Raw genomic sequence first — 23387 nt, 5'->3', positions numbered from 1 at the left:
TAGATGCTATTACTTTGTGATAAAGAAATAAGATCTCTGGGGGAGATTTTTCCAATTGAGAATGCTAATAAACTTCGGCAGTTTGAGATCGGAAAGAAACTTTTGTTTTAAGGAATGGCACTAATCATTAGTGAAAATGTTATTGTGATTATCAAATTATTGTAAAGAGGAACTGGAGCGAATATTGTGACTATTTGTTTGTTACCTACCTTTCAAACAAGGGATCTTTTTGACAACTATCTTTCTTGACATTAGCCATTCATCGCCCTTTTCAGTTTGTGAATCTGTGCCATTCCTTGCCTTACCTTCAGTAAATTTGATCAATTGTTTTAGCCTTTTGTACTACTCTGCTCACTAGCATGTGCACGATTTCACGTTTTGATTGTGTAATTTCTTTTCCAACTGATTGCTTATCTGGGATAAATATTGCAAGGTAACATGTGAAACCTTTTTTTCTTTACTCCTTACTTATATAATTTGAATTGCATGTGAAACCCAGAGGCCTGTGGCGTTTGGCTTCATTTTATGTCAAAAGGTTTACTGGGGCACTACCATTCCACCAGCCTTCTGTGGGAGTAGGGCTCAATTTGTAAACACTGAAAGCCTAGAATATATATGGAATCACATAAACATAAAGGTGATGGATGGAATGCTTCACTTAATCTCACCAACAGAAACTTTTCTCTGGCACGCATTCCAGCCTACCATGTTTTTTGTCACTCTGCTATTATAGTCAGGAACCAACCATTTGGAAATCAGCTTGATCTTAATCAGATGGTAAATTTCCAGGAAAATAGTGATAAACAGTTCGACGCCTTTACTCGCTAGAGTAGAGGCTGGTTATTTTTGCCCGAACTTTTTGAAACTTCTCCAGCGGCAGCCAACATTGGTCTTGGAGAAGGGAGCACTGCAGTGCACATGGGTTTAAGAGGGCACCTACAGATTCAATTCATCCTACAATGGAGGAGTAAGAAATCACCTGGATATATGAAGAGGGAACTGAGGGGCGTATTATCAAGAAGGGCGTTAAAATTGTTAAAACTGGTGAATTGTTAAGATTCACGCCTGCATGGTTTTATTAAAATAAATACATAAATTAAGTTGATTCTCAATTTAAGTTCACAGGATTGACGAGGAACGGGCACCAGTGCCCCAATTTGTGATGCACACCACTTAACTAGATCTGAAAATACTTTTATGTACAATTTGGATGTTACATGTTGGTGACTTGAAAACTCTAGTACCTTGATTGGTGACGCATGGTGTGCTGCCCTAGTTGTATCAAGGAAGAGGTGGCTGTATTTAGAAATGGAGTAGTTGTCTTTTTTTAATGAAGCAGTGTTGGAAATAACCCTATTTGCAGTGTTATCCGCAAATTTTTTGCTTCTTCCTCATAAATTTTCCTGACCTGTTTGTGTTGGTTTTAGGACTCTGGGCACGTTACCACTGATAATCAGTGCTAAAGTGCATATGCTTCCTATCTAAATTGTGTTATGAATTGGTGTTTACATGATTGGATATTTGATTTACTTGTTAGTCCCTAGTAAAGTGCACTGAATTTGCCAGAGCTTGTAAATCAAATGCTACTGGTGGGCCTGCAGCACTGATTGTGCCACCCACGTGAGTAGCCCTAAAAAGGTAACTCAGATCTGCCATTGCAGAGTCTGTGCGCAGTTTGTGACTGCCATGTCGACTTGGCAAGTGCACACACTTTGTCAGTCCCTAACCTTCCCTTTTCTTACATGTAAGGCACCCCTAAGGAAGACCCAAGGTACCCCTGTGGGCAGGGTGCAGTGTATGCCCAATTTGTTTTTCATTATTTCAAGACTACCTGTTCCCCATAGGAGAGGATGGGAAGTTTGTTTATAACATCTTATAAACATAACGGGCCCTGGGATCTAGGTAAGAAAATAAAGTTTAGTATGCCTGAACTCAGAATCTAAAGATGCATCTTTTACTGAAGGTGATTTTTACATTCTGTGTTTGAAAATACCACTTTTAGAAAGTAGGTATTTTCTTTCTCAGTCATCCTGTGTGCCTCTGCTGGAATTTGGATTGCCTGTCTGGGTTTTGGATGACAGAAGGCTGGGAGCAGGAGTGGCTCCAGATAGTCAAGGTAGGGTCTGGAAAGGGCTGATTAGAACTGGGCTGCAATGGGGGAAGGTTTCCTTGCACCTCAAAGGGCCTGGTCTGCCTCCGACAAGGATGTCTCCACCTCCTGCCAGGAATTCACACCAGAGAAGGCTGAACTGGTTCTGGCTGGGCACACAAACTCTCTGTCTAAAAGATCAAAGGATTTGGGGAAATGTATATTGGGGCCCAGACCCCTGAACTTTAGAACTCTCTTGGATCAAGAAAACTGCCAAGAAGAAGAGCTGGAGAAGCTATGAGAAGGGACTACCACTTTGCTGTGTGCTTTGCTGTGTTGGCCTGCAGTGGCTGCTTGTCTTGGACAGTGAAAGGACTGGACTGAACTTTCTGCAATCTACTTTTGTGAGTTTCTCCAAGGGTTTGAGTTAGAGCTGGCCCCCTGTTCAAGAAGTCTCAGGAACAGCAAAGACTTCAAGCACTTCTGTCCTCAGCACTGGGGACTGTGTGTTTTGTGCTGCAACAAAAGAAAAGCAGCCTGATGACATCTATGACGCCGCTGCCGACTCTGTGTCCTGAAGGCACCACAGAGGGAACCACAGCAACGCTGCCCCGTGACCCTGGTCTCACCGACGTCGCCTGCTGATGGCGCCACCAAGCTGCTGCTTGCACCGCGACCTGTGGGCACTGCCCTCCGCACCGCCTCGCTTCACGATGACGCCTTGGCACCGCAGAGGGCACCACCGCAATGCCGCACCATGACCCTGGTCTCATCGACGATGCCTGCTGATGCTGCCACCAAAGCACTACTCGCACCGCCACCTGTGGGCACCGCACTCCGCACCGCCTCACTCCACAACGTTGCCTTGGCCTCCCCGACGATGAGGCTCCACGCCGAAATCGACGCTGCTGCTTGCACCGTGGTTCGAGGGCACCACTCGTAAAGTTACACAACGCACTGCAGCCTTAGCCTACCAACGCCGGCGCCATGGACTCCAGTTCGTCAGCCGACGACAGCGCTTCAGCAACGACGCCGCCGCTGCTTGCACCGTGACCTGCCAGCACCGTGACAAGCACCGCCTTCTTCTCGCACCGCGACCCAGGTCTCACTGACGATGCCATCTGATGCTGCCACTGAGCAGCGGCTCGCACCGCGACCTGAAGGCACCGCACGCCACAATGATGCACTTCGCACCGCAACATACAATGCCTGCCGACGCCAGCGCTCCTGACTCCAACAGAGAGGAGATCGACGTGCAGCGCGTGTGAATTTGAGAGGCCCAACGACTCCGACACCGGCCTCCGGAACCGACGCCGTGTCTTCGGAAGCTCAACGAGAGGTCGCCAACGCCCTGTATTTCTAATAGGTACTGTTTGCGGGTCTTCCTGACACCGTAGCTGGCCCGCGACACCGGCTTCAGTCAGAACTGTTTGGATTTGTTTGCTCATGACGCCGTGATAGCCCTGGACGGAGTTATCAACATCAAGGAACTCTTTTTAAAGCATATTTTGATAAGTGAAGTTTTTGAAGTACTATATTGTGGATTTTTATAGTTTTTGGTCTTGTCTTAAGTATATAAAAATATTGGATATTTTTCTAAACTGGTGTGGTGTCCTTTTGTAGTGCTTACACTGTATTACTGTTGGTTATGTGCAAATGCTTTACACACTGCCTCTAAGATAAGCCTAACTGCTCGTGCCAAGCTCCCAATGGGTTGAGACGGGGTTTATGTCTTTGATTTGCAACTGGGTAAATAACGTAAAGGAGGTGGTTATTTAGCCGGACATGAACTAAACAGGGACCAAAAGCAATGGCAGCATCGTGGCCATCTTGTTGTAGGCGCGCAGGAAAGTGTGTGAAGCATTTGAAAGTAAGTGCATATAGACAATCAGAACAGTATGTACATGAATAAGTGCATAATTAAGCTAAGTGTGGTATAAAATTCAAATAACATTACAAATGTTGAAACTTCTGCTTTGGTACCTTCAGGTTATGGCACACATATATTGTGCTGAAGACTGAGAGTATTTGATTTTCTGCATACGACTCTTTAAAGTTAGATTTGCAAGAATAGTGTTTTTACATAAGTGTTTCTTCATACCGGAGAATGGATTGTTATTTAATGTTTATGATCATCCTTTGATGATTTTTGAGGGCAGGAGTCATTTGGGCTTCCTCTGGAAGGCCTTGTGCTGTAGTTTGGGTTTTCTTTTAAAAGTGGATTGTGCTTGCTTAGTTTTTCAGAAATGGTAACACAGCAGCAGCTGACAAGCTGCAGCAAACAGAATGCAGAGAGACTGGTAGTATCTCGGCCACAAACGGAGTGGCACATTCATATAGCAGCCCTGCCAAGTGTCACGCATCGCAGGTTAATCTAACACATTTTAATGTCTCCCCTCATCGCCACACTAAAATTGTTATGCATTTTTACAACTCCTTTGCATTGATCGAGGTGCTTTGCTCGCACTGCCAGCGCTAGTCTGACTGATCTTTCTGTGTTACAGGCATTGTAAACTGGGCCCAGAAAATACGTGTTTTTTTTTTAGTTGTCATGAAAGTGCCTCTAGGCGCGGCTTTTTACAATTTGGAAATTGTACTCTTGCTCCGTTTTATGATTGGGTTGCAAGGTGCATGCTGTTGTCATGGGCATTAAACTCTTTCCTGCCTAGACATGAGGGCACCATATAACCTCGGGAACGTGATCATTCTAGTGAATCAAGAGCAGCTCTGCAACCTGGACCAGCACCCAACCAGGTATCAAGCATCTGTGGCAACTACTGTACCAAGTTTCATGTTTATTTTTTCAAGTCCCATTTGTAAAAACTGATTTTGCTCAATGTGTGTTCATTTCTGTCCAAAGTTTGAAAATACCATGTTTTCGTGAAGTTCCATTACAAATGGAGACTGGCAGTTCTTGAGGGGCTACTCTGTATTTTGCCTGGTTCTAGGGATTTGAAGAGCAACCTGCCATCAGATGTTAGTATTTTATTTTTATAGAAAGAAACAGCCATGTGTGATCTGAACCAGGATTTACAGGATCTGTATCAGGGCTTTCCCTTCTTTCCTGCCTCTTCAAGATGGCAGAGGTTCCGAGCAGGTACCCTGTTCGCAGAAAGGTATCCAAAGCTAAGAACACCTGGATGTGCACCTTAGCACTGTCATGTTAAACTGCACACTACACACAAATGCTTATTAGGACACTACGGGGTGGAGCACCTTCTACTTGGTGAGAGAGCAGGGGTACACCAAAGGCTCTAGGAAGACATCCCGAGCTTAACTGAGGACACCCAGAATGCAAAAATGAATTTACTCTAAAAGAGCTGCCTGTGGTTGCAAAGGGGCAGTGCAAAACATTAGACCATACTTTTTAGCCAAATTTGCCAAGGTCTAATTGGGTCTATTGTAGTAGTTAATGGAACTAAAATTCTCATAACACAATAATGTTGTAGTCTTTGGCGGCTCCAAAGGGCGGACGGAAAATGACTGCCTGTCGGAATCGCGGCAGTCAGTCTTTCCGACTGCCACGTTTCCGCCCGCCATAGTAATCTGGAGGGCAGAAAACCGCAGTTCGATGGCGTCGGACCCTCCACCGACAGGCTGTCGGTGGAGGGCCTTCCGTCATCGTAATCAGGCCCATAGCCTTAATGGGTTCTATCCAATTACTGTCAAACAAATATGCTCTAGATTTTAGAAAATGCTTTTTGAATCCTGTACTTGCGCCGCAGTGCTCATGAATCCTTAAATGGACCAATTTTATTGTATTAGGGGATTTTAATTTGCATTCTGATGACCCTCAGGCCCAGTCATCCTATTTGTTGTCTAAATGCATGCATGCATGCATTGAATTTGCCCCTGTTGGTTTTGGGACCTACACGTTTTGGCAGGTCATACTATTGATCTGATTTTCTCAAATTGCTTGCTACCTATTTGTCCTCAAAAACCCTCCTTGTGGTTTGATCATCATCTGATTTTTTTCAAGTGGGCCTATAATGGCCTCGGACAACAGAAAAGGCTGTTGAACCACACTTATTGCAGGCATGGAAGAGGGTGAGGCCTTTAGAGTGGGTAGATCACCTTGCCAAATGCATGTCCCCATCTTACCAATGATGTTAATCTCAACGTTGAGGCCATCAATGAATGGCTTTTGGGGGCAGCGGATGTGCTAGCCCCTTTACAGGAGCGGAAGAAGGGCAAGGGTAGATCCTCAGCTTTATGGCTTTCCTCACACTTGGCTGAGAAACGTAAAGCATGTAAAAAGCTCTAACACATTTGGGGGGAAAACTACTCTTCTGATAGCAAGGCTGTATACAAAGTAGTGCTTAGAGCTTATCATGTTTCTATTAAACAGGCTTGATACCAGTTCTTAACAGAGAAAATCTTCTCTGCTCAGCATGGCTCCTGTTCTATTTTCAATCAATCAATCATGCCATTTGTATAGCGCACTACTCACCCGGGAGGGTCTCAAGGCGCTTGGGGGGAGGGGTATGCTACTGCTCGAACAGCCAGGTCTTGAGTTGTTTCCTGAAGGCGAGATGGTCCTGGGTCAGCCGAAGGTGGATGGGGAGGGAGTTCCAAGTCTTGGCAGCCAGGTAAGAGAAGGATCTTCCTCCGGCGGTGGCTCTTCGGATGCGTGGTACGGCTGCGAGGGCGAGGCTGGTGGACCGTAGCTGGCGGGTGGGCGTGTAGAAGGTCAGGCGGTCGTTGAGGTACTTGGGGCCCAGGTCGTGGAGAGACTTGTGTGCGTGGGTGAGGAGCCGGAACGTGATCCTCTTGTCGACGGGGAGCCAGTGCAGGTTCCTCAGGTGGCTGGAGATGTGGCTGCGTAGGGATACATCCAGGATGAGTCGGGCGGAGGCGTTCTGGATGCGCTGGAGTCTTTTCTGTAGCTTGGCTGTGGTTCCGGCATAGAGGGCGTTTCCGTAGTCCAGTCGGCTGGTGACGAGTGCCTGGGTGACGGTCTTCCTGGTCTCGGTCGGGATCCAGCGGAAGATCTTGCGAAGCATACGCAGGGTGTTGAAGCACGATGAGGAGACGGCGTTGACTTGTCTGGTCATCGAAAGGGAGGGGTCCAGGATGAAGCCCAGGTTGCGTGCGTGGTCGGTTGGCTTGGGTGCGGTGCCCAGGGCTGGGGGCCACCAGGAGTCGTCCCAGGCGGAGGGCGAAGATCCCAGGATGAGGACTTCCGTCTTGTCCGAGTTCAGTTTCAGGCGGCTGTCCTTCATCCACTCGGCGACGTCTTTCATCCCTTCGTGTAGGCAGGTTCTGGCGGTGTCGGGATCTTTGGTGAGGGAGAGGATCAGCTGGGTGTCGTCGGCGTAAGAGATGATGTTGAGGTTGTGCTGGCGTGCGATGGCTGCGAGAGGTTTTCCAGATTTTCCAGATTGTGGAGTCTTTTACTTCTTTGCAGTCTTGTCATTAAGCGACTGTGCCATCTCAAGCGCTCTGCAATGAGCTGACAACATTTTTTAAACAAATATCCTGGATATGCAGAAATTACTGCCTGTCGTGGGTGCTCTTGCCCCACCTAATGAGCATTATGGTCATCTTCATTACAGGTTCTCTCAGTTCAGGCCTATATCCTTGGAACCGTCCAGGGTTGTAATTTTAAAATGCATGTCGGATCTCCTCTAGATGTGTGTCCTCCAACATTGCTTGAAGAAGCTGTGGACATTATCAACCCTGTGATTAACTCTGTTTTCAATTTCTCTCTATCTTCCGGGGTTGTGCCTGAAGCTTGGAAAATTGTCAAAGTTGTCCCTTTGCTTAAGAAGCCTGCATTTGACCCCAGATTTTCTCTAACTATAGGCCCATCTCTTTGTTGCTGCCCTTGATAAAAATGCTGGAAAAGCTTGCCAGCCTCCAGCTTTCAGAACATCTTTAGAATGGGAACCTGCTACACCCTAGCCAATCTGGTTTTTGCCCCCACCATAGCACAGAATCAGCAGTGCTGGAAGTCTCTGACCATATAAATTGAGCGTTTGATTCAGGTAAAAATGCAGCCCTGATTCTTCTTAACTGGTCTGCTGCCTTTGACTCCGTCCCACACTCTATCCTCCTGCATAGGCTTTCCATCTTGGGTGTGGAGGGTTCAATCAATCAATCAATCATAACACTTGTATAGCGCACTACTCACCCGGAAGGGTCTCAAGGCGCTTGGGGGAGGGGGTCCGTTACTGCTCAAACAGCCATATTTGGGACTGGTGCAAGTTAGTATTGACTAACACAGGCCAATCTGTTTGGCTTGCTCCTTTTTCCTCAGAGGTTAAGGCAGTTAATATAGGGGTCCCGCATGGCTCTTGTCTTAGTCCTACCCTTTTTAAACATTTTATGCCCCCCCTGACCTCTGTTGTCAAGCCCTTTGGCTGTAAAATCATTTCTTACGCAGCTGGTCTTTGCCTTAGAGAGAATGCCTGCCTCTATTGCAGCCCCTTTCTCGCACTGCATGTTTGCCATCTTTGATTGGATGTAGAGCAGCCAAATGAAATGTAATGCAGAGAAGACTGAAATTATCTCTTTCATGTTACATTTGTCGAACTGTTGAGAAGATCTTTGGCCCTCTGCATTTCCCGCCCCGCCACCTACTTCTCTATTGGTAAAAAATCTGGGAATAAAACTGGAAAATACCCTCTCTATGAAGGAACAGATTTTGACAATAGTAGGTCAATGTTTTGCACTACTCCATACCATTATGAAATGTCATCCCCTCCTGCCTTTGGAGGCAAAAAGAGTAGTGATCCATGCCATGATCACCTGGCGTCTCCACTATGTGAATGTTCTGTTCTTGTGAGCAGCCGAAGCCCAGGTGAAGTGACTGAAGGTGGTGCAAAACACGGCAGCTAGATTACTTCTCCACCTACCTAGCTGTTCCTCAACCATAGCTGCTCACAAGGCTTTGCATTGGCTGCCTGTTAAGAAATGCATCATTCAAAGCATTAGAGATAGTCCATAGAGCAGTGTTTTCTTCTAGCCCTCAATATTTGGTCGATAGATTTACTCAGTATACTCGCCATAGAACACTGCGCTCTTCCTCCTTTCCTCTTTTAGCTATCCCCTGCTTTCCCGGGTTCGAGGGGCGGTAAGGGATTTTCTTTTTTGGGTACCAAGGCCTTGAATGAGTTCTCCTGTGAGCTGTGATGGATTGTTTCTGAGCCCGTCTTCCATAAAAAAACATAAGACTTGTTTTTTTCTCTGGGGAGAAGTAGTTCTGCTGGTATGGTGCTGTGCACCTGGGCTCTCCCTCTAGCACCGGGACACTCCTTGGAGGGCGCTTTATAAATCCATCATTCTCTCGATGCTAGCTGAACAGTGAGCAGTATCTGAAATCCTTGAGATTAGGGAACATTAATTTTGATTACATGTTATTGAAATACAAATTGAGATAAGGGAAGTGGGCTGGTGAATGTGCATGACAGAAGGGAGCATTTGCCTGTACCTGTCAACGTGTAATGCATGTGGAGTTGAAGCGCAGCTCAAGCTGCTGTGAAACAGTTGAAGATAATGAAAGCATTGCAGAAAATCTATACATCATTGGCTGAGAAACTGCTGACCAGGCCGTACATAAAGGTACGATGCTGCCACACGAGATAAACGGAGTGCTAATGCTGCAGGCGGATACAACCAGGTTTTCAAAGAGCAACCATTGATGATCGAAAACTGCAAAATAACGCTGCGAACAGAAACGCTGCAAGGCGTACATCGGCCAGGTGTCAAAAAGTGCAAACTGATGTTTAGAAAAGAAGAATTCATTGACTTACTAAACCCAATGAAGAGAGTCATTGTACCACTACACTTGGTGAAGTTGCTCAAGAAGACATGCCCAAGGTTGAGCTTACTGAGCCATCCATACCCTAAGTAGCTAACCACCAAAACTGCTGAGAAGGGCTCAGAATAACTTTATAGGTCTTCGAAGAAGAGAGAGCCGAGAGCAACTCTCAGAATAGTGTAATTTTTCAGATAGCCGCTAAGAAAGAAGCCACGTTTCCATTTAATATCAAAAACGTCACCGAGGCCTCAGACATAGTTTAAACAAACAAGCCCGCAGCGATCATCAAACCGCATCAGAGAAAACACTGCTTCTCACCTCAGTAATTTCAACACTCGTCTACAATGCTGCTGCGTTCCTGAAACCACACCCACCTTTCGATACTGTCAAAAAGCTAAGTATTGGCAATAGATGGATTGTTTGGATAGAGACATTTGATGGTTTCACTGATGCACTTGAAAAAGACTGATAAAAAGACTATCAAGTATCTCAAAAATCATGTTGATGATGGTTAATAGAAGTCTTAAAGAAAATGCTGCGAACTGATGAAGTTACATATCTTTAGATTAAAAAATGTTTGATTCGCAAGTTTAATCCAATGCCCATTCACTTATCAAACACTGTAAGTTAAATACATTTAACGATAAAGAAGCTATGCGTCAGGGTTATTGATGGATGCTAGTCAGATTCATTCAGACAAAGAATGAAACTCTTAGCCAGGAGCGAGTGTTAATGGCTGCCAGAGTTTAAGAGCGCTCTGTTAGACAAGCTGCAGACATGGAGGCCGAAGGTGCCCAGAATTAATCAGTGTAAAAAGTAAGCCAAAAGACTGAAACTCATAAAGTGATGTCTACAAGCAAAAATAAATTGTGTTTTAAATGTGAATTTTCCTTCCCACATGAAGGTAAATGAACCAGCCACTGGACCGATATGTAAAAGCCCTGGGAAGGAGAACTATTTTGTGACGGTTTACAAAGCGAAGGAAAAAGTAGGCGCATCATGTTGCAAAGACAAAAATGGTCACAAGAGCTTTCCAGAAGCAACTTTTGATGCATACCCACAAGGCCAAGTGGTGACATCAGTTAAGACAAATCAACACTGAACAAAGTTAATTGTCATCTAAGTCATCGTTAAACAGTTCTTTTCACCAGCATCAAGAGAAAGTGAGGAAGATGGCTGTGCCTTGCCAAATTTTACCTCAGAAAAGCATGCAGGTGTCGGGCTGGCTACATGGGAAGTGAAATGTTAGTCAAAGAAAAGTCTACATGCCAAAGCACTAAAGTCATTCAAAAATTGTCCGAAGATTACACTGAAAGTAATGATTGTTCGATACCTTTCATTAGCAGCAGTGGTGCTTCGATAAACATTATGCCTGAGGGGGCGTATAATGTATTGTCTCCATTACCACAACTCACGCCATCGCAAACCAAAGGGTATACAGGGGCTGTATCAATGCCTTTAAAAAGTGAAAACACCCATCCATGTGCTTCAAGGTATATCATCAACTGCCTGTCTATTCAGTTTCAGCACAGCTGCTAATATGGGACTGATTTCCATAAAATACAGCATTAATGATCACCAAAAAATAGTTAGTCAATTCCTTTTGTTATTTCATGGTTTAGTAGAGCTTAAGACTATGAAAGTAAAGTTTCATATTAATGAGGACGTCCGTCCTTTTGCTCAAAAACATTTCATTTACAGGAAGCTGTTGAAAAAGAACTTGAATTGTTACTGAAGCATGATATCATTGAGCGTTCTACTGGTCCAAAGCTCTGGATTTCTCCCATAGTGGTAGTGCCAAAAAGGACCATGAAGGAGCTGTACGCACGTGTGTGGGCATGAGTCAGGCAAACAAGGCAATTGAACGAGAATTACATCCAGGTCCACACATTGCTGACATGATAACTCAATATATGGTGCATAGGTCTTCTCTCGCCTTGATCTGAAAAAAAGTTATCATTAGGTGAAACTCGAAGAAAATTGCAGGTACATTACAACCTTTTCTACACATGTTAGTCTGTTTCAATACAAAAGATTAAAGTTTTGGTGTGTCATCAGCTGCAGAACCTTTTCAATATGTCATTCGACATGTCATGCAGCCTTTCGTGAACGCGTTCATTTATATCAATGACACATTGGTTTTTGGAGCTACACAAAAAAGATCATGATAAAGCTCTCCCACAAGTATGTCATTTACTTGCTGATGCAGGTTTGACTATGAATGTAGACAAATGTGAGTTCCATAAGACAATGCTAAAATTCTTGGGCCAGATCTTTTCTGATGAGTGTATGATCCTACTAAAGTATCAGAGCTGTCAAATGCTGATCCCCGACAAGATGTTTCTATGGTGACTTAATTTCTCAGCATGGCCAGTTACTGGTCCAGATATTTATTGCGACTGTAAGTGCTCCACCTAGAAACTTGACAAAAGAAATGTTTCATTTCATTGGTCACATGAGTTAAGAAAATCAAACAAGCCACTGAGAATGTTAATGAAATGGCATACCTAAATGCAAAACCTCATACAGAGGTTATTGTTGAAGCTAGCCCAGTCAGGTTAGGCGCTACCTTTCACAGCACAACGGACACTCAAATGCACGAAGGTGTAATGTGGCATGTGCAAGTAGGAATTTGTCCTAAACAGAACATGCTTATTCACAACCTCAAAAAGAAAGTAGTAGCTGTAGAATGGGCTTGTGAACATTTCCATGTATGGAAAGCCTTTTAAGCTGGTACCTGATCGACAAGCTTTACTGACTATATTTGGCAATCCAAGGGCCAAAATGCCTCCTCGCATGGAACGATAGAAACTACAACTACAAGACACAGTTATCTCATTGTGCATTATCTAGGGAAGGATTAGAACCTGGCTAACTATTTTTCCAGAGCACCTATACAAGGTCACTGTAATCTATCTAAGATGGTTGAAGCCTATATCAATTCCATTGTAAAATCAAAAACACCAACAGCCATTTCATTGGCCAAGATTATCATTGCAATGAGCCATGATAGTGACATGCTAAGGTTAAAAGGTGTGATTACACATCAGTCATGGAACTAAAACACTCGACCTCTCACCAGTGATGGTAAATATAAAAAATACAAAAATGTCAACTATGACCTGTCCATAGCTCAGGAAGGAGCTATACTGTGTAATATGTCAAATGGGATACCCGTCACGTTTGTGACAGAGTAACCGGTTAGCCGAACTCTAAATAAGGCCCTTAGTCATGCTTCTTATGCTGTCAACTGCTAGAAATCCCACCTTTTCAGCCCATCTGGGCTGAAAAATCACAGCATACTACTTTAAGTTGTGAATGGTAGAAAAATCTGTCTGATGTTGGCACAGTGGACTGAGGCTGGATCAGGAGACAAAGGGATTGAATTTGGTAGAGAGCTAAAGGTGGTTGGGTGATCAGAATTATAATCTGTGAAGGATGGCAGAAATGGTTTGAGAACTTCTGAGTTAAGAAGGCAGTAAAAAGCGGCCAATAGCTAACCGGGGGTAGGAGGGTCATAGAGGTGGGGCAGTTAGTAAAGGGGCACTTGGGATCATAAGAAAGCAGTGGTGAGCAGAAGATGGAGTCAGGGAAGCTACAGAGAGATGAGCTCACATGGCCTGCAGAGGAACTCTAAGTACCAAAGGGCTCTGATTGCCAACTGTGTTAGCACTAAAAACCGAGACCAGCTGTGGTAGCTCCAGCACCAGAGAAGTGCTCTGCATAGCCCTAAGGGTAAGTTGGAGGGTGGTGGAGCTGCGTATACCGTTGAAGTGTTTGGAAGAGCAGCAAAGAGGCTCGGAGTGACAAGACTAGCAAAGTAGTCCGCAAAACCCTAGGCTGTCTTAGAAATTTGAAGATGGATGACAAGGTTTTAAGGCTGTAAAAAGGGATGGGAGGGCTCGAACGACAGTACAGACCATGTAGAAGCGGTCAAAGGGTTGACAGGTGGACTCGTAGAAAAATCAGAAAGCCAAACATGGTATTCTCAAGAAAATAGTGAGGCTATGAAAGCCATAATAGGGGTTCTGTGATCATAGAAGGGGCAGCAGAACGGTTCAGTGGTCTGTGGGGGCTAGCAAAGAGTTGAACAGACTCTTGAGGGTCAGCAAAACTCGGTTCATAAGAGAGCGTGAAGAGTGAAAGTAGCCAAAAGTGAGTACATGAAGGCCAGGAGGACAAGGTGGATGCCAAAATCAACAAAGGCGATCAAAGGATAGCTAAGTGGCTATGAGGCTCAGCTAAGGATGCTACAAAAGGACAAGTTCAGAGAGTCAGATGAGGGGCTCAGAGGGTGGTAAGAGGTGGCATTGAAATGTAATAATATGAGCATGGTGTGAATGTTCTGAGGGCTGACATAAAGAAAGTGCCTGAAAGTTTGAGGACCAGCTGAAACACTGTGGCACTGACAGAGAGTGCTGGAAGAGCTCTTATATTGACAGGACTATAATCCGCTTTCTTAAGCAGCAGCATATGGATTCTTGAGGTGAGACTGGTAGAACTGAACTGAGTGCTTGTAGAATGAACCATCAATCAGAAGAGACTCAGAAGAGGCCTCTATAATCCATTATTGAGAAAGATGGACGTGTTAGATGAGCTGTTAGAACTGGCAAAGAGGTGTGTCTGGAAGACACCAAGGGAGAGTGTATACTGGCAATGAGATTCCTAGAACCAGTGGCTTTGGATTAGTGGATGTAGAGCCAACAAAGGGTGGCATTGTACATGTTTTGTTAACTATTCTTTTTTTTTTAAACACTGTGTTTTGGGAAAAATTATTGACCAGACCTTTTTTCTGTGCCAAAGAAAAGTGCAGTCTGCTGACCTCATTCATATAAAGTTTCACTTTACTGCTAATCCCAGACCCTTGCAATGACATCCATGTATGTGTTGAATGCATGTTTGGTGAATGTGTAGCACTTATGTAGGAGTACAATACAGTGTGTGGTGAGAGTCTTAGTGCTAAGACCAGTGAGTTTGGTTGGCCCACGGTTTAGCTTGCCACAAGATGGAGATACACCTTGCCCTGACAATGGATGTATGTTGACTGCATTCCTGTGGAAGTGGGGGGAGACACTGATGTGAGAGAGGATGGAGACAGGTTTACCTTTGGATATCAAAGAGGTCCTGGTTAGTAAAGGGCTGCTGATTAGTTCCTCCCGAGACCTTCCATTTGGTAAATGGTAGGAGTAATGGGTGGGTCAGCAGTTTCTGTTGTTCAAGCTGAGAAAGTTTCTTGCCCTTTTGTCTGTTCCTAATTATTGCATCGGAAAGGTTGTTGACATGAAAGCTCAGAGATATCACACTTCATTCTGCCCTATTTTTAGACACTCCTGCTTGTAGCCACCATTGTTGCTACGAGAGCAACTTGCACAAAGGTTGTGTCTGAGCTACAGTCAGAAAATGACATTTAAAAGAAAACCACCCGAACCGGTTGATAAACCAGACGGTGGCTCCAAACCCCCTGCATGGAAAGTGAGTATAAAAGTGTAACTGTTAAATAATCGATTCATAGAATACAAGAATGAAGGTAATTTTAAATCTCTGTTTATTCACAGTGTCTTATTTCATAAATATTTGTAATAAAATCAATGAATAACATGTCTCTGTCTGTCTTTTTCCCCACAGTATTACAGGTTAAACGTTTTTTGCCCATGCAGTGTATTAGTCTACTGCTGCTAGGGCCGATCACTGTTTAGTTTGAATTGAAGGGTCAGTAACCAATCTCAAAAAGAATTGGTACAATTTGGGTGTCCTTCAGTCAGTAGATCACCGGCAAACTGACAAGCAAGAGAAGGGAGAACTTCCAAAGGGCACGCATGATTGTCCAGTTGACCTAGAGAAAACACCGGCATAGAATAACTGACCAGGCAAAAGGGTATAGAATTCCAAGCCCTGGAGAGAACTTTCATCCCATTAATTTTTGCTTAACGTTTCTGATTTTGGGAGTGCAATTAAATAATCAATGAGAGAACCACACTATTTTACTCCCTCTACCTCCCATGAGGATTATTCTGAAAACATGTCAAATGTTTCTGTAAGTTTCCCCTTACAGTCTTTGTTAATATCACGAGTATCACATCACCAGCATACAGAAGGAAGAATCATTTCATTGTCAGTCTACGGTAGCACACAGAAAGTGGCCTATTGAAAGAATATGTAATCCTATTTATATGCAGAAAATATAAGAGGCGCTGAGACTCAACTGCAGGGTAATATTTATTGGCTCTTCTTGACAATACAAAATCTGTGCTACACTGTTTGTTAAACTATAAAGCAGTGTTTCTCAACCTGTGGTCCAATGACCCCGGGGGGTTCGAGAGGCCTACTCAGGGGGTCCACGACCTTTTCAAAATTAAATAATATTAAAAATTAATAAAGTATATACAAATAAAGCAGCAAAATAGAAAATTTGATATTCTTTTCTATATTTGATTGTAAATTAGACTAAATAATTCGAAATGTGAGCATTTGTTTGGTGTATACTTGTTTGTGTGCATTGTTTCGAAGTTCAAATTACAAAAGTTGCTTAGGATATGGGTCTCTGGATTCCAGTAATGATTCTGTGGGTGACCACAGAAGTCTAAAGTTTAAGTACCGCTGCTATAAAATGTTTAATAAGATCAATCACAGAATTTGTAGAGCGCACTACTTACCCGCGAGGGTCTCAAGGTCTTGAGTAGCGTCCTGAAGGTCAGCAGGTCTTGGGTCTGTCGTAGGCTGAGTGGAAGGGTGTTCCAGGTCTTGGCGGTGAGGTGGGAGAAGGATCTGCCACCGGTGGTCGGTCTTCAGATGCGCGGGACGGTGGCGAGGGAGGGGTTGGCGGAGAGGAGCTGGCGGTTGGGGACGTAGAAGACGAGTCCTCTGTTGAGGTAGGCTGGGCTGGTCTTGTGGAGTGCCTTGTGTGCGTGGATGAGGAGTTCAAAGGAGATTCTCCTGTTGACAGGGAGCCAGTGCAGGTTTCTCAGGTGGGGGGGTGATGTGGCTGTGGCGTGGTACGTCGAGGATGAGGCGTGCAGTGGCGTTTTGGATGCGTTGCAGTAGTTTGATGAGCATGGCCGGAGCTCCCGCGTAGAGGACATTTCCATAGTCGAGTCTGCTGCTGACAAGGGCCTGGGTGACTGTTCTTCTTGTATCTGTCGGGATCCACCTGTAGATCCTGCAGAGCATGCGGAGGGTGTTGAAGCAGGAGGAGGAGACTGCGTTGACTTGCTTGGTCATGGAGAGCGTTGATTCGAGGATGACTCCAAAGTTGCGTGCGTGGTTGGTGGGTGTCGGGGCTGCCCCCAGTTTCGTTGGCCACCAGGAGTCATCCCAGGCTGAAGGGTTGGAGCTGAGGATGAAGACCTCCATCTTGTCCGTGTTGAGCTGTAGTCGGCTGCTCTTCATCCAGTCGGCGACGGCCTTCATTCCTTCGTGGAGGTTGGGTTTGGTGGTGACGGGGTCCTTGGTGAGGGAGAGGATCAGTTGAGTGTCGTCAGCGTAGGACATTAGGTTGAGGTCGTGCTGTAGGGCGATGCGTGTGAGCGGGGCCATGTAGATGTTGAACAGTGTCGGGCACAGGGAAGATCCCTAGGGAACGACGCAGATGATCTTGGAGGCTTCGGATCGGAATGGAGGAGGCGGACTCTCTGGGTTCTGCCAGAGAGGAAGGAGGTGGTCCATTCCAGGGCCTTGTCTCGGATGCCTGCATCATGGAGGCGTGCGCATAGAGTGCGGTGGCAGACAGTGTCGGAGATGGCGGAGAGGTCCAGTAGGATGAGGGCTGCAGTCTCACCGTTATCCAGTAGGGTCCTGATGTCATCAGTGGCGGCGATGGGGGCAGTCTCGGTGCTGTGGTTGCTGCGGAACCCTGACTGGGATGGGCCCAGGATGCTGTTTTCTTCGAGGTATCCGGTTATCTGTCTGTTGACGATCTTCTCGATGACCCTGGCTGGGAACGGAAGAAGGGAGATGGGCCGGAAGTTCATGAGGTCTCTCGGGTCCGCCTTGGGTTTTTTGAGTAGGGCGTTGATCTCTGCGTGTTTCCAGCTCTCTGGGAAGGTCACAGTCTTGAAGGAGAGATTGATGACGTTGCACAGGTGGGGTGCGATGGAGCTGCTGGCTTTGTTGTAGATGAGGTGCGGTAAAGGGTCTAACGGGGAGCTGGAGAGGATTGCGCTCATGTTCTTGATGGTGTCATCGATGTTCACGTTGGTCCACGCTGGAAAGGGGTCGTGGTCGATGGTGTGTGTCGAGTCTGGTGTGTCGGTGTCTGTTGGGGCTGTCTAGGTGTTGAAGCTGTCATGGATGTCGGTGATCTTGCGGTGGAAGAAGGTGGCGAGGGAATAGCACAGGGCTTGCGACTGCAGGATGTCGTTGGTGTTGGAGCTGGGGTTGGAGAGTTCCTTCACGATGTTAAAGAGCTCCTTGCTGTTGTGTGCATTATTGTCGAGGCGGTCTTTGAAGGAGATCCTCTTGGCGGACCTGATGAGGTGATGGTGGTTGCGGATGGCGTCTTTGTGGGCTGCGTGGCTGTCCGGTGTCTTTTCACTGTGCCATTTATTCTCTAGTTTCCGGCTGTTACGCTTGGATGCTAGGAGTTCCGGAGTGAACCAGCTGGCTCTCTTGCTGGTGCCTCTGTAGGTGGGTTTTTTCAGCGGGGCGAGGGTGTTGGCGCAGTCATCTATCCATCTTCTGAGATTGTGGGCAGCGTCGTCGGCATTGGAGGGGTCGGTGGGTGGGCTGAGAGCAAGGTTTGCCTTTAGTTGGTCTTCGGTGACTTTATTCCAGCAGTGGCATGGGATCAGTTGGGTGCGGTGGTGTGTAGTGGGTTTCTGGAAGGTGAAGTGGATGCTGTGGTGGTCGGTCCAGAGGAGTTCAGTGATGTGGCTGAAGGAGACGTGGGAGCTTGAGGAGAAGACGGGGTTTAGCGTGTGGCCGGCGGAATGGGTCGGCGTTGTGATGAGCTGTCTCAGTCCGATGTTGGCGAGGTTGTCGATCAGGGTGGTGGAGTTGCTGTCGTTCTTGTTCTCCGGGTGAAAGTTCAGGTCTCCGAGGAGGATGTAGTCGGTGGAGATCAGGGTGTGCGTGCTGATGAAGTCGGCGATGGAGTCGTTGAACTTGGGTCGGGCCCGGGGGTCTGTAGACGAAGGTGCCTCTATGGGTGGTGTTGGGGTCCGTGTGGATCTAGAAGTGCATGTGTTCGGCGGTGCAGAGAGTGTCGTCGGTGCTGGTCGAGACCCTGATGGAGTTCTTGTGGACAGATGCCTTTAAGAGCAATGCATCTACCATGAAAAGACCAGAAAAGAATAGTGAATATGCCAACAGCATTGGAAGGTGACTTCCAGTTTTGTTGTACTGTGCAATCAAATAACGGACTATTCACTGGGGGTCTTTTGCTAGTTGCCCATGTATCCAACGATCTACAGCGAATTACATTCATTACTCAGTCAGCCTAATAATTTAAAATTATATTTTAGTGTACCAGGGAGTACGTTTGTCCAAAATACTAATTTTACCCAAATATACGGATGGTGTGAAAACCGTTAAATATATCTCTTGCTGACTGTTGATTTCAGTAGTTCTTTCTGCCAAGGAGGATTCATTTTTATTAATTTATCAAGCATGGGATTCTAGTCACTAGAGGTGAGTGAGCCACTGAAAGCTCGCGCCTGATGCCTGGCTCTGGCTCAGTTCGATATCCTGTTCGAATTTCGAGCCCATAACGAGCTGATCTTTCCTGTGGCTTCTGTCCGCCTCCTTTCCTGTACCCTCTATATGGCGTTACGGACATAGGTGCCGTGTATGTCAATAGCAGCCTCATTTAAGAGGTTTTAGCTCAGGGAAGTGCCGCAAGGCATCTTTCTGGACTGCCCTGTGTCACAAGAAAAGTTCAGGAATGCACAGTATCTATATGATATGGTGCATTTCTGCCCTTTTCCCCTGCGCTGGCGCACAGTGCGCTGCTATGTGCCGAAGCAGACAACCTTACGCCATGTTGAAAGGGTGCCTGCGTTGTAGGGGTGATTGTTTTTGTACAGGAAGGGATTCCTTCCTGCACAAAAACAATCACTAATGGTGTGTTGCTCCTTTTCTTTGTGCCACAGAATGCAGCACACATAGAAAGAGCAAAAAACAAGGAGAAATAAAAGTATTTCTCCTCTTTGCGCCACCTTTACGCCTCCCCTGGGGAGGCGTACGTTTTTGGTGCTGCATCAGATTTACGATTCCTTGTAAATCTGGGGCAGTGTCAAAAAGCCCTTTAATGCAGAAAACTGCGTCAAATGGAACAATATTTACAAGGCTGTGTTAAGCCACGCAAAGTGGCTTAGCGCTGCCTCGTAAATATGGAGCAGGACACAGCGCCACTGGACTGTCGCAAAAAGTGATGCTCCGGTGGAGCAGTGGCCTTGTAAATATGCCCCTGGGTTTGAGTCTCTGCATCAACTCAACATCATGTGATTCTGGGCAAATCACTTAATCTCACCATGGCTATAACAATGAATGCAACCTTGTGTAATTTAATTGGTGCTCTTGTAAAGCGCTTCAGTACCTTCGTGTTGAGTTCACGCTATATAAATATGCAAAGAGAGGTAAAAATAAAGCTTTGCCATAAAGAAAGACAAATAGATACCAATCTGTACAAAGTGAAATTAGAAAACCTGGATAAATTGTGACTTCCACACTTGAATTGTGCGATTCTAGGCAAATATTTTAGTTCACCAAAACACTTTTTTTCTGCATTATTGCATATGAAAATGTGAGTTCAAAATACCAGTTGTACAAAAACCTATTGCATGTGATTTAACAGGCTATAATGTTGCTCTATAATGATCTGGGCCATGTATAGGATTTAAATGACAATTGTCTCGCCTCTTAGGCCCAGATTCTCTAGAAATCACGGAACACAGCAGCCAAAAATGCTGTGCTGCGTTGCAGGACAGGGAGGGAGCAGGAGGGTACCATATCTACAGAGATATGTCTCACTCCTCCCCTCTCCCTAGCTCTGGCTTAGATTTTAGCTGCCTTGCGCCAGACACACCTAAGCGCTATATTGCTAGGGTGCATGCCTGAGTCTACCATAGGTTTTGTACTGGAAGGGTGCCCTTCCAGTGCAAAATACTACACGTTGGCACACTTTAAAACGTTTTCTACTTTGTTTGTGTGCTACACAGTGCAGCATGCATCCCAAGTATGAAAAGAAAGGAAAAATAAAAACATTCTCCTTTTAAATTTCCTTTGAAATGGCGTTAACTTTTGGCACTAAACCTGTGGCCATTTTATAAAGAACGGCATTACAATTATCGCCGCTTTAGCAGCAGGAAACTGCGCTAAAGCGGCGACAAGGGGCTGCCAGGTCATCAAACCTGGGCTTCTATGGGATTTCACAAGGGCATATTATCAAGCCCCATATCGCTGCTTTAGTGGCAGTTTCCTGCCGCTAAAGCGGCGATAATGTTATTGCCGTTCTTGATAAAAGGCCCTTTGTCTACTATGGTCTGTAGATGGGTTTTTGCCTCAAAAGGTTGCATGGGAACTCCTATGTACTACCCATGTAACTCCCCCTTGGAGCTAAGTAACATAAAGCAGTGCTTTGCGTTACTTTTAGGGTACTTTCTAGCGCAAAACAAGTTTTGCACTGGAAAGTACATTAGTTAAAATACATTTTGTGCTGGTTAGCGTCACTTTTGTGATGCTAACCCAGGTCAAAATGTTTGTGAATCTACCCCCTAGTTTTTAAACATAAACCATTAGTGCACTATATTTCTAATAATTACTATAAGTACTTCGAATTGCAGTGCCGTGCTGTAACTGATGAATGTCAAATCCTCACACGTTAAACAAATACACTTTTCGGAAATTCTAAGCGACTTTATCATATTTTACTTAATGTTTGTTGTATGATTTACATAGAAACATTTTCAGGGTTCGGCTCATGCACAGGCTCTAAGATCCGAGCCAGACCCTTGGCTCGGCACTCCCTGTAAATCTGTTGGCTCGCCTACCTCTACAAGTCAACACCCTTATTTGGGCAATTTATTTTTTATTTTAATATAGCGCGACCTCGACCCGAAAGTATTGGAGCGCTTTACAGGGAACCTGGTTACATTATACATGGACACTTTTACGTGATTTGCCCAGAACCACAGAATGCTGAGTCGATGCCGAAACTCGAACCTCTCATTCCCTAACTTCAAAGTCGGCAGATGCGTTCTGGCCTTTACGCTACCTTCTCCTCTAGATACGCCCCCACACCCACACACACAATAAAGGCTCCTTCAAGCACGTCCTCGGCAATGCCAAGCCGTCGCCCCTTGGATTCTTCTTCAAGCACCGCATTTGACTGCCTGGTAGCAGTGTCAGTAAATACTCAACTACAGCTACTGGAGCAGAGTGAGCGGTGACTGTAGGAGTGCAGAAGAAGAGACTCGCCAGTGCCAACGAGAAAGCAGCGCAGCCTAAGCTCAGATAACGAGGAAGCAGCACATACTCACCTGGGCCTACGAGGAAGCAGCACAGACTGACCATAAAAGCAGTCCAGAGGTGGCTTGTGTGGGAGCAGCGCAGGCTCCCTAAGGCCTATGAGGGAGCAGCGCAGACTCCCTAAGGCCTATGAGGGAGCAGCGCAGACTCCCTAAGGCCTATGAGGAAGCAGCGCAGACTCCCTAAGGCCTATGAGGGAGCAGCGCAGACTCCCTAAGGCCTATGAGGGAGCAGCGCAGACTCCCTAAGGCCTATGAGGGAGCAGCGCAGACTCCCTAAGGCCTATGAGGAAGCAGCGCAGACTCCTTAAGGCCTATGAGGAAGCAGCGCAGGCTCGCTAAGGCCTGGGGACGCAGGGCAGACTCACCTGGGCCTCCGAGCAGTGCACAGAACAGGAGCAGGCAGCCGATTCGAATCATGGTGAACTCTGCGCAGGGTTTGAGGCTTCCCGCGCCGTTTACATCCCAAAAGCTTACCATTTATCTTAATTCCTAGTCTTAGGGGATGAGGGTGGGCTGACAGAAGGCTACTTATGGACTTAAAGAAAAGCTGCAATCCAAGCACCGCGGTGAGCTTCCGAGGGTCAGGGGGAGGGGACAGGATGGCCCTGGCTATATTATCCGGCACAATGTTCAAGCGTTTTGCTAATACGACACACGCCGCACAAAATAGCAATTTGTGAGTCCAGCAGACACCTAAACGCCATTAGACCCGAATCAGACGAGAATCTCCCGATTTTTAAAGTGAAAAATGGCCTTATTTTGGCTGTTTCCCGACTGACAATACCTCTGCTTCAATAGAAGGCTATGGGCATAATACATTCGCTCACTTATTTTTTTTTAAATCTCCCTCTTTCCTCGGCTAAAATGTTGGCATATATGCACACTATTTCCGCACGGAAAGTCCACCTGCAAGGCGAGGCACAACTTATTTCTTTGACCTTCAGAATTCACCTCTGTGTTTCCATAGTGAAATTAGTCAACTTAACCCTCGCACCCACTGCGTTATATTCTTCCACGAAGAGTTGCTGGAAATAAAAGAGTGGAGATAATACATTTTCTCCATCTTTCATAT

The 23387-nt window shown here is 45.8% G+C and overlaps 1 protein-coding gene across 1 annotated transcript in view; it reads right to left on the bottom strand.

Annotated features, from left to right (window-relative positions):
* The window catches only part of LOC144753553 (uncharacterized), a 168988-nt gene extending 146237 nt beyond the window's left edge, over positions 1-22751 (bottom strand). Inside the window, exon 1 of the mRNA XM_078641203.1 lies at positions 22681-22751. Coding sequence (XP_078497329.1) covers positions 22681-22732 — 52 coding nt within the window. The 5' untranslated portion in view covers positions 22733-22751. The remainder of the gene's footprint in view (positions 1-22680) is intronic.
* Positions 22752-23387: the final 636 nt, after the last annotated feature.

This window comes from Lissotriton helveticus, chromosome 5_1 (assembly GCF_964261635.1).
Source record: "Lissotriton helveticus chromosome 5_1, aLisHel1.1, whole genome shotgun sequence".
In the NCBI taxonomy this organism is placed as follows: Eukaryota; Metazoa; Chordata; class Amphibia; order Caudata; family Salamandridae; genus Lissotriton; species Lissotriton helveticus.
The sequence above is the reverse complement of the archived record's forward strand: the minus strand, read 5'-3'. Positions and strand labels throughout refer to the sequence as shown.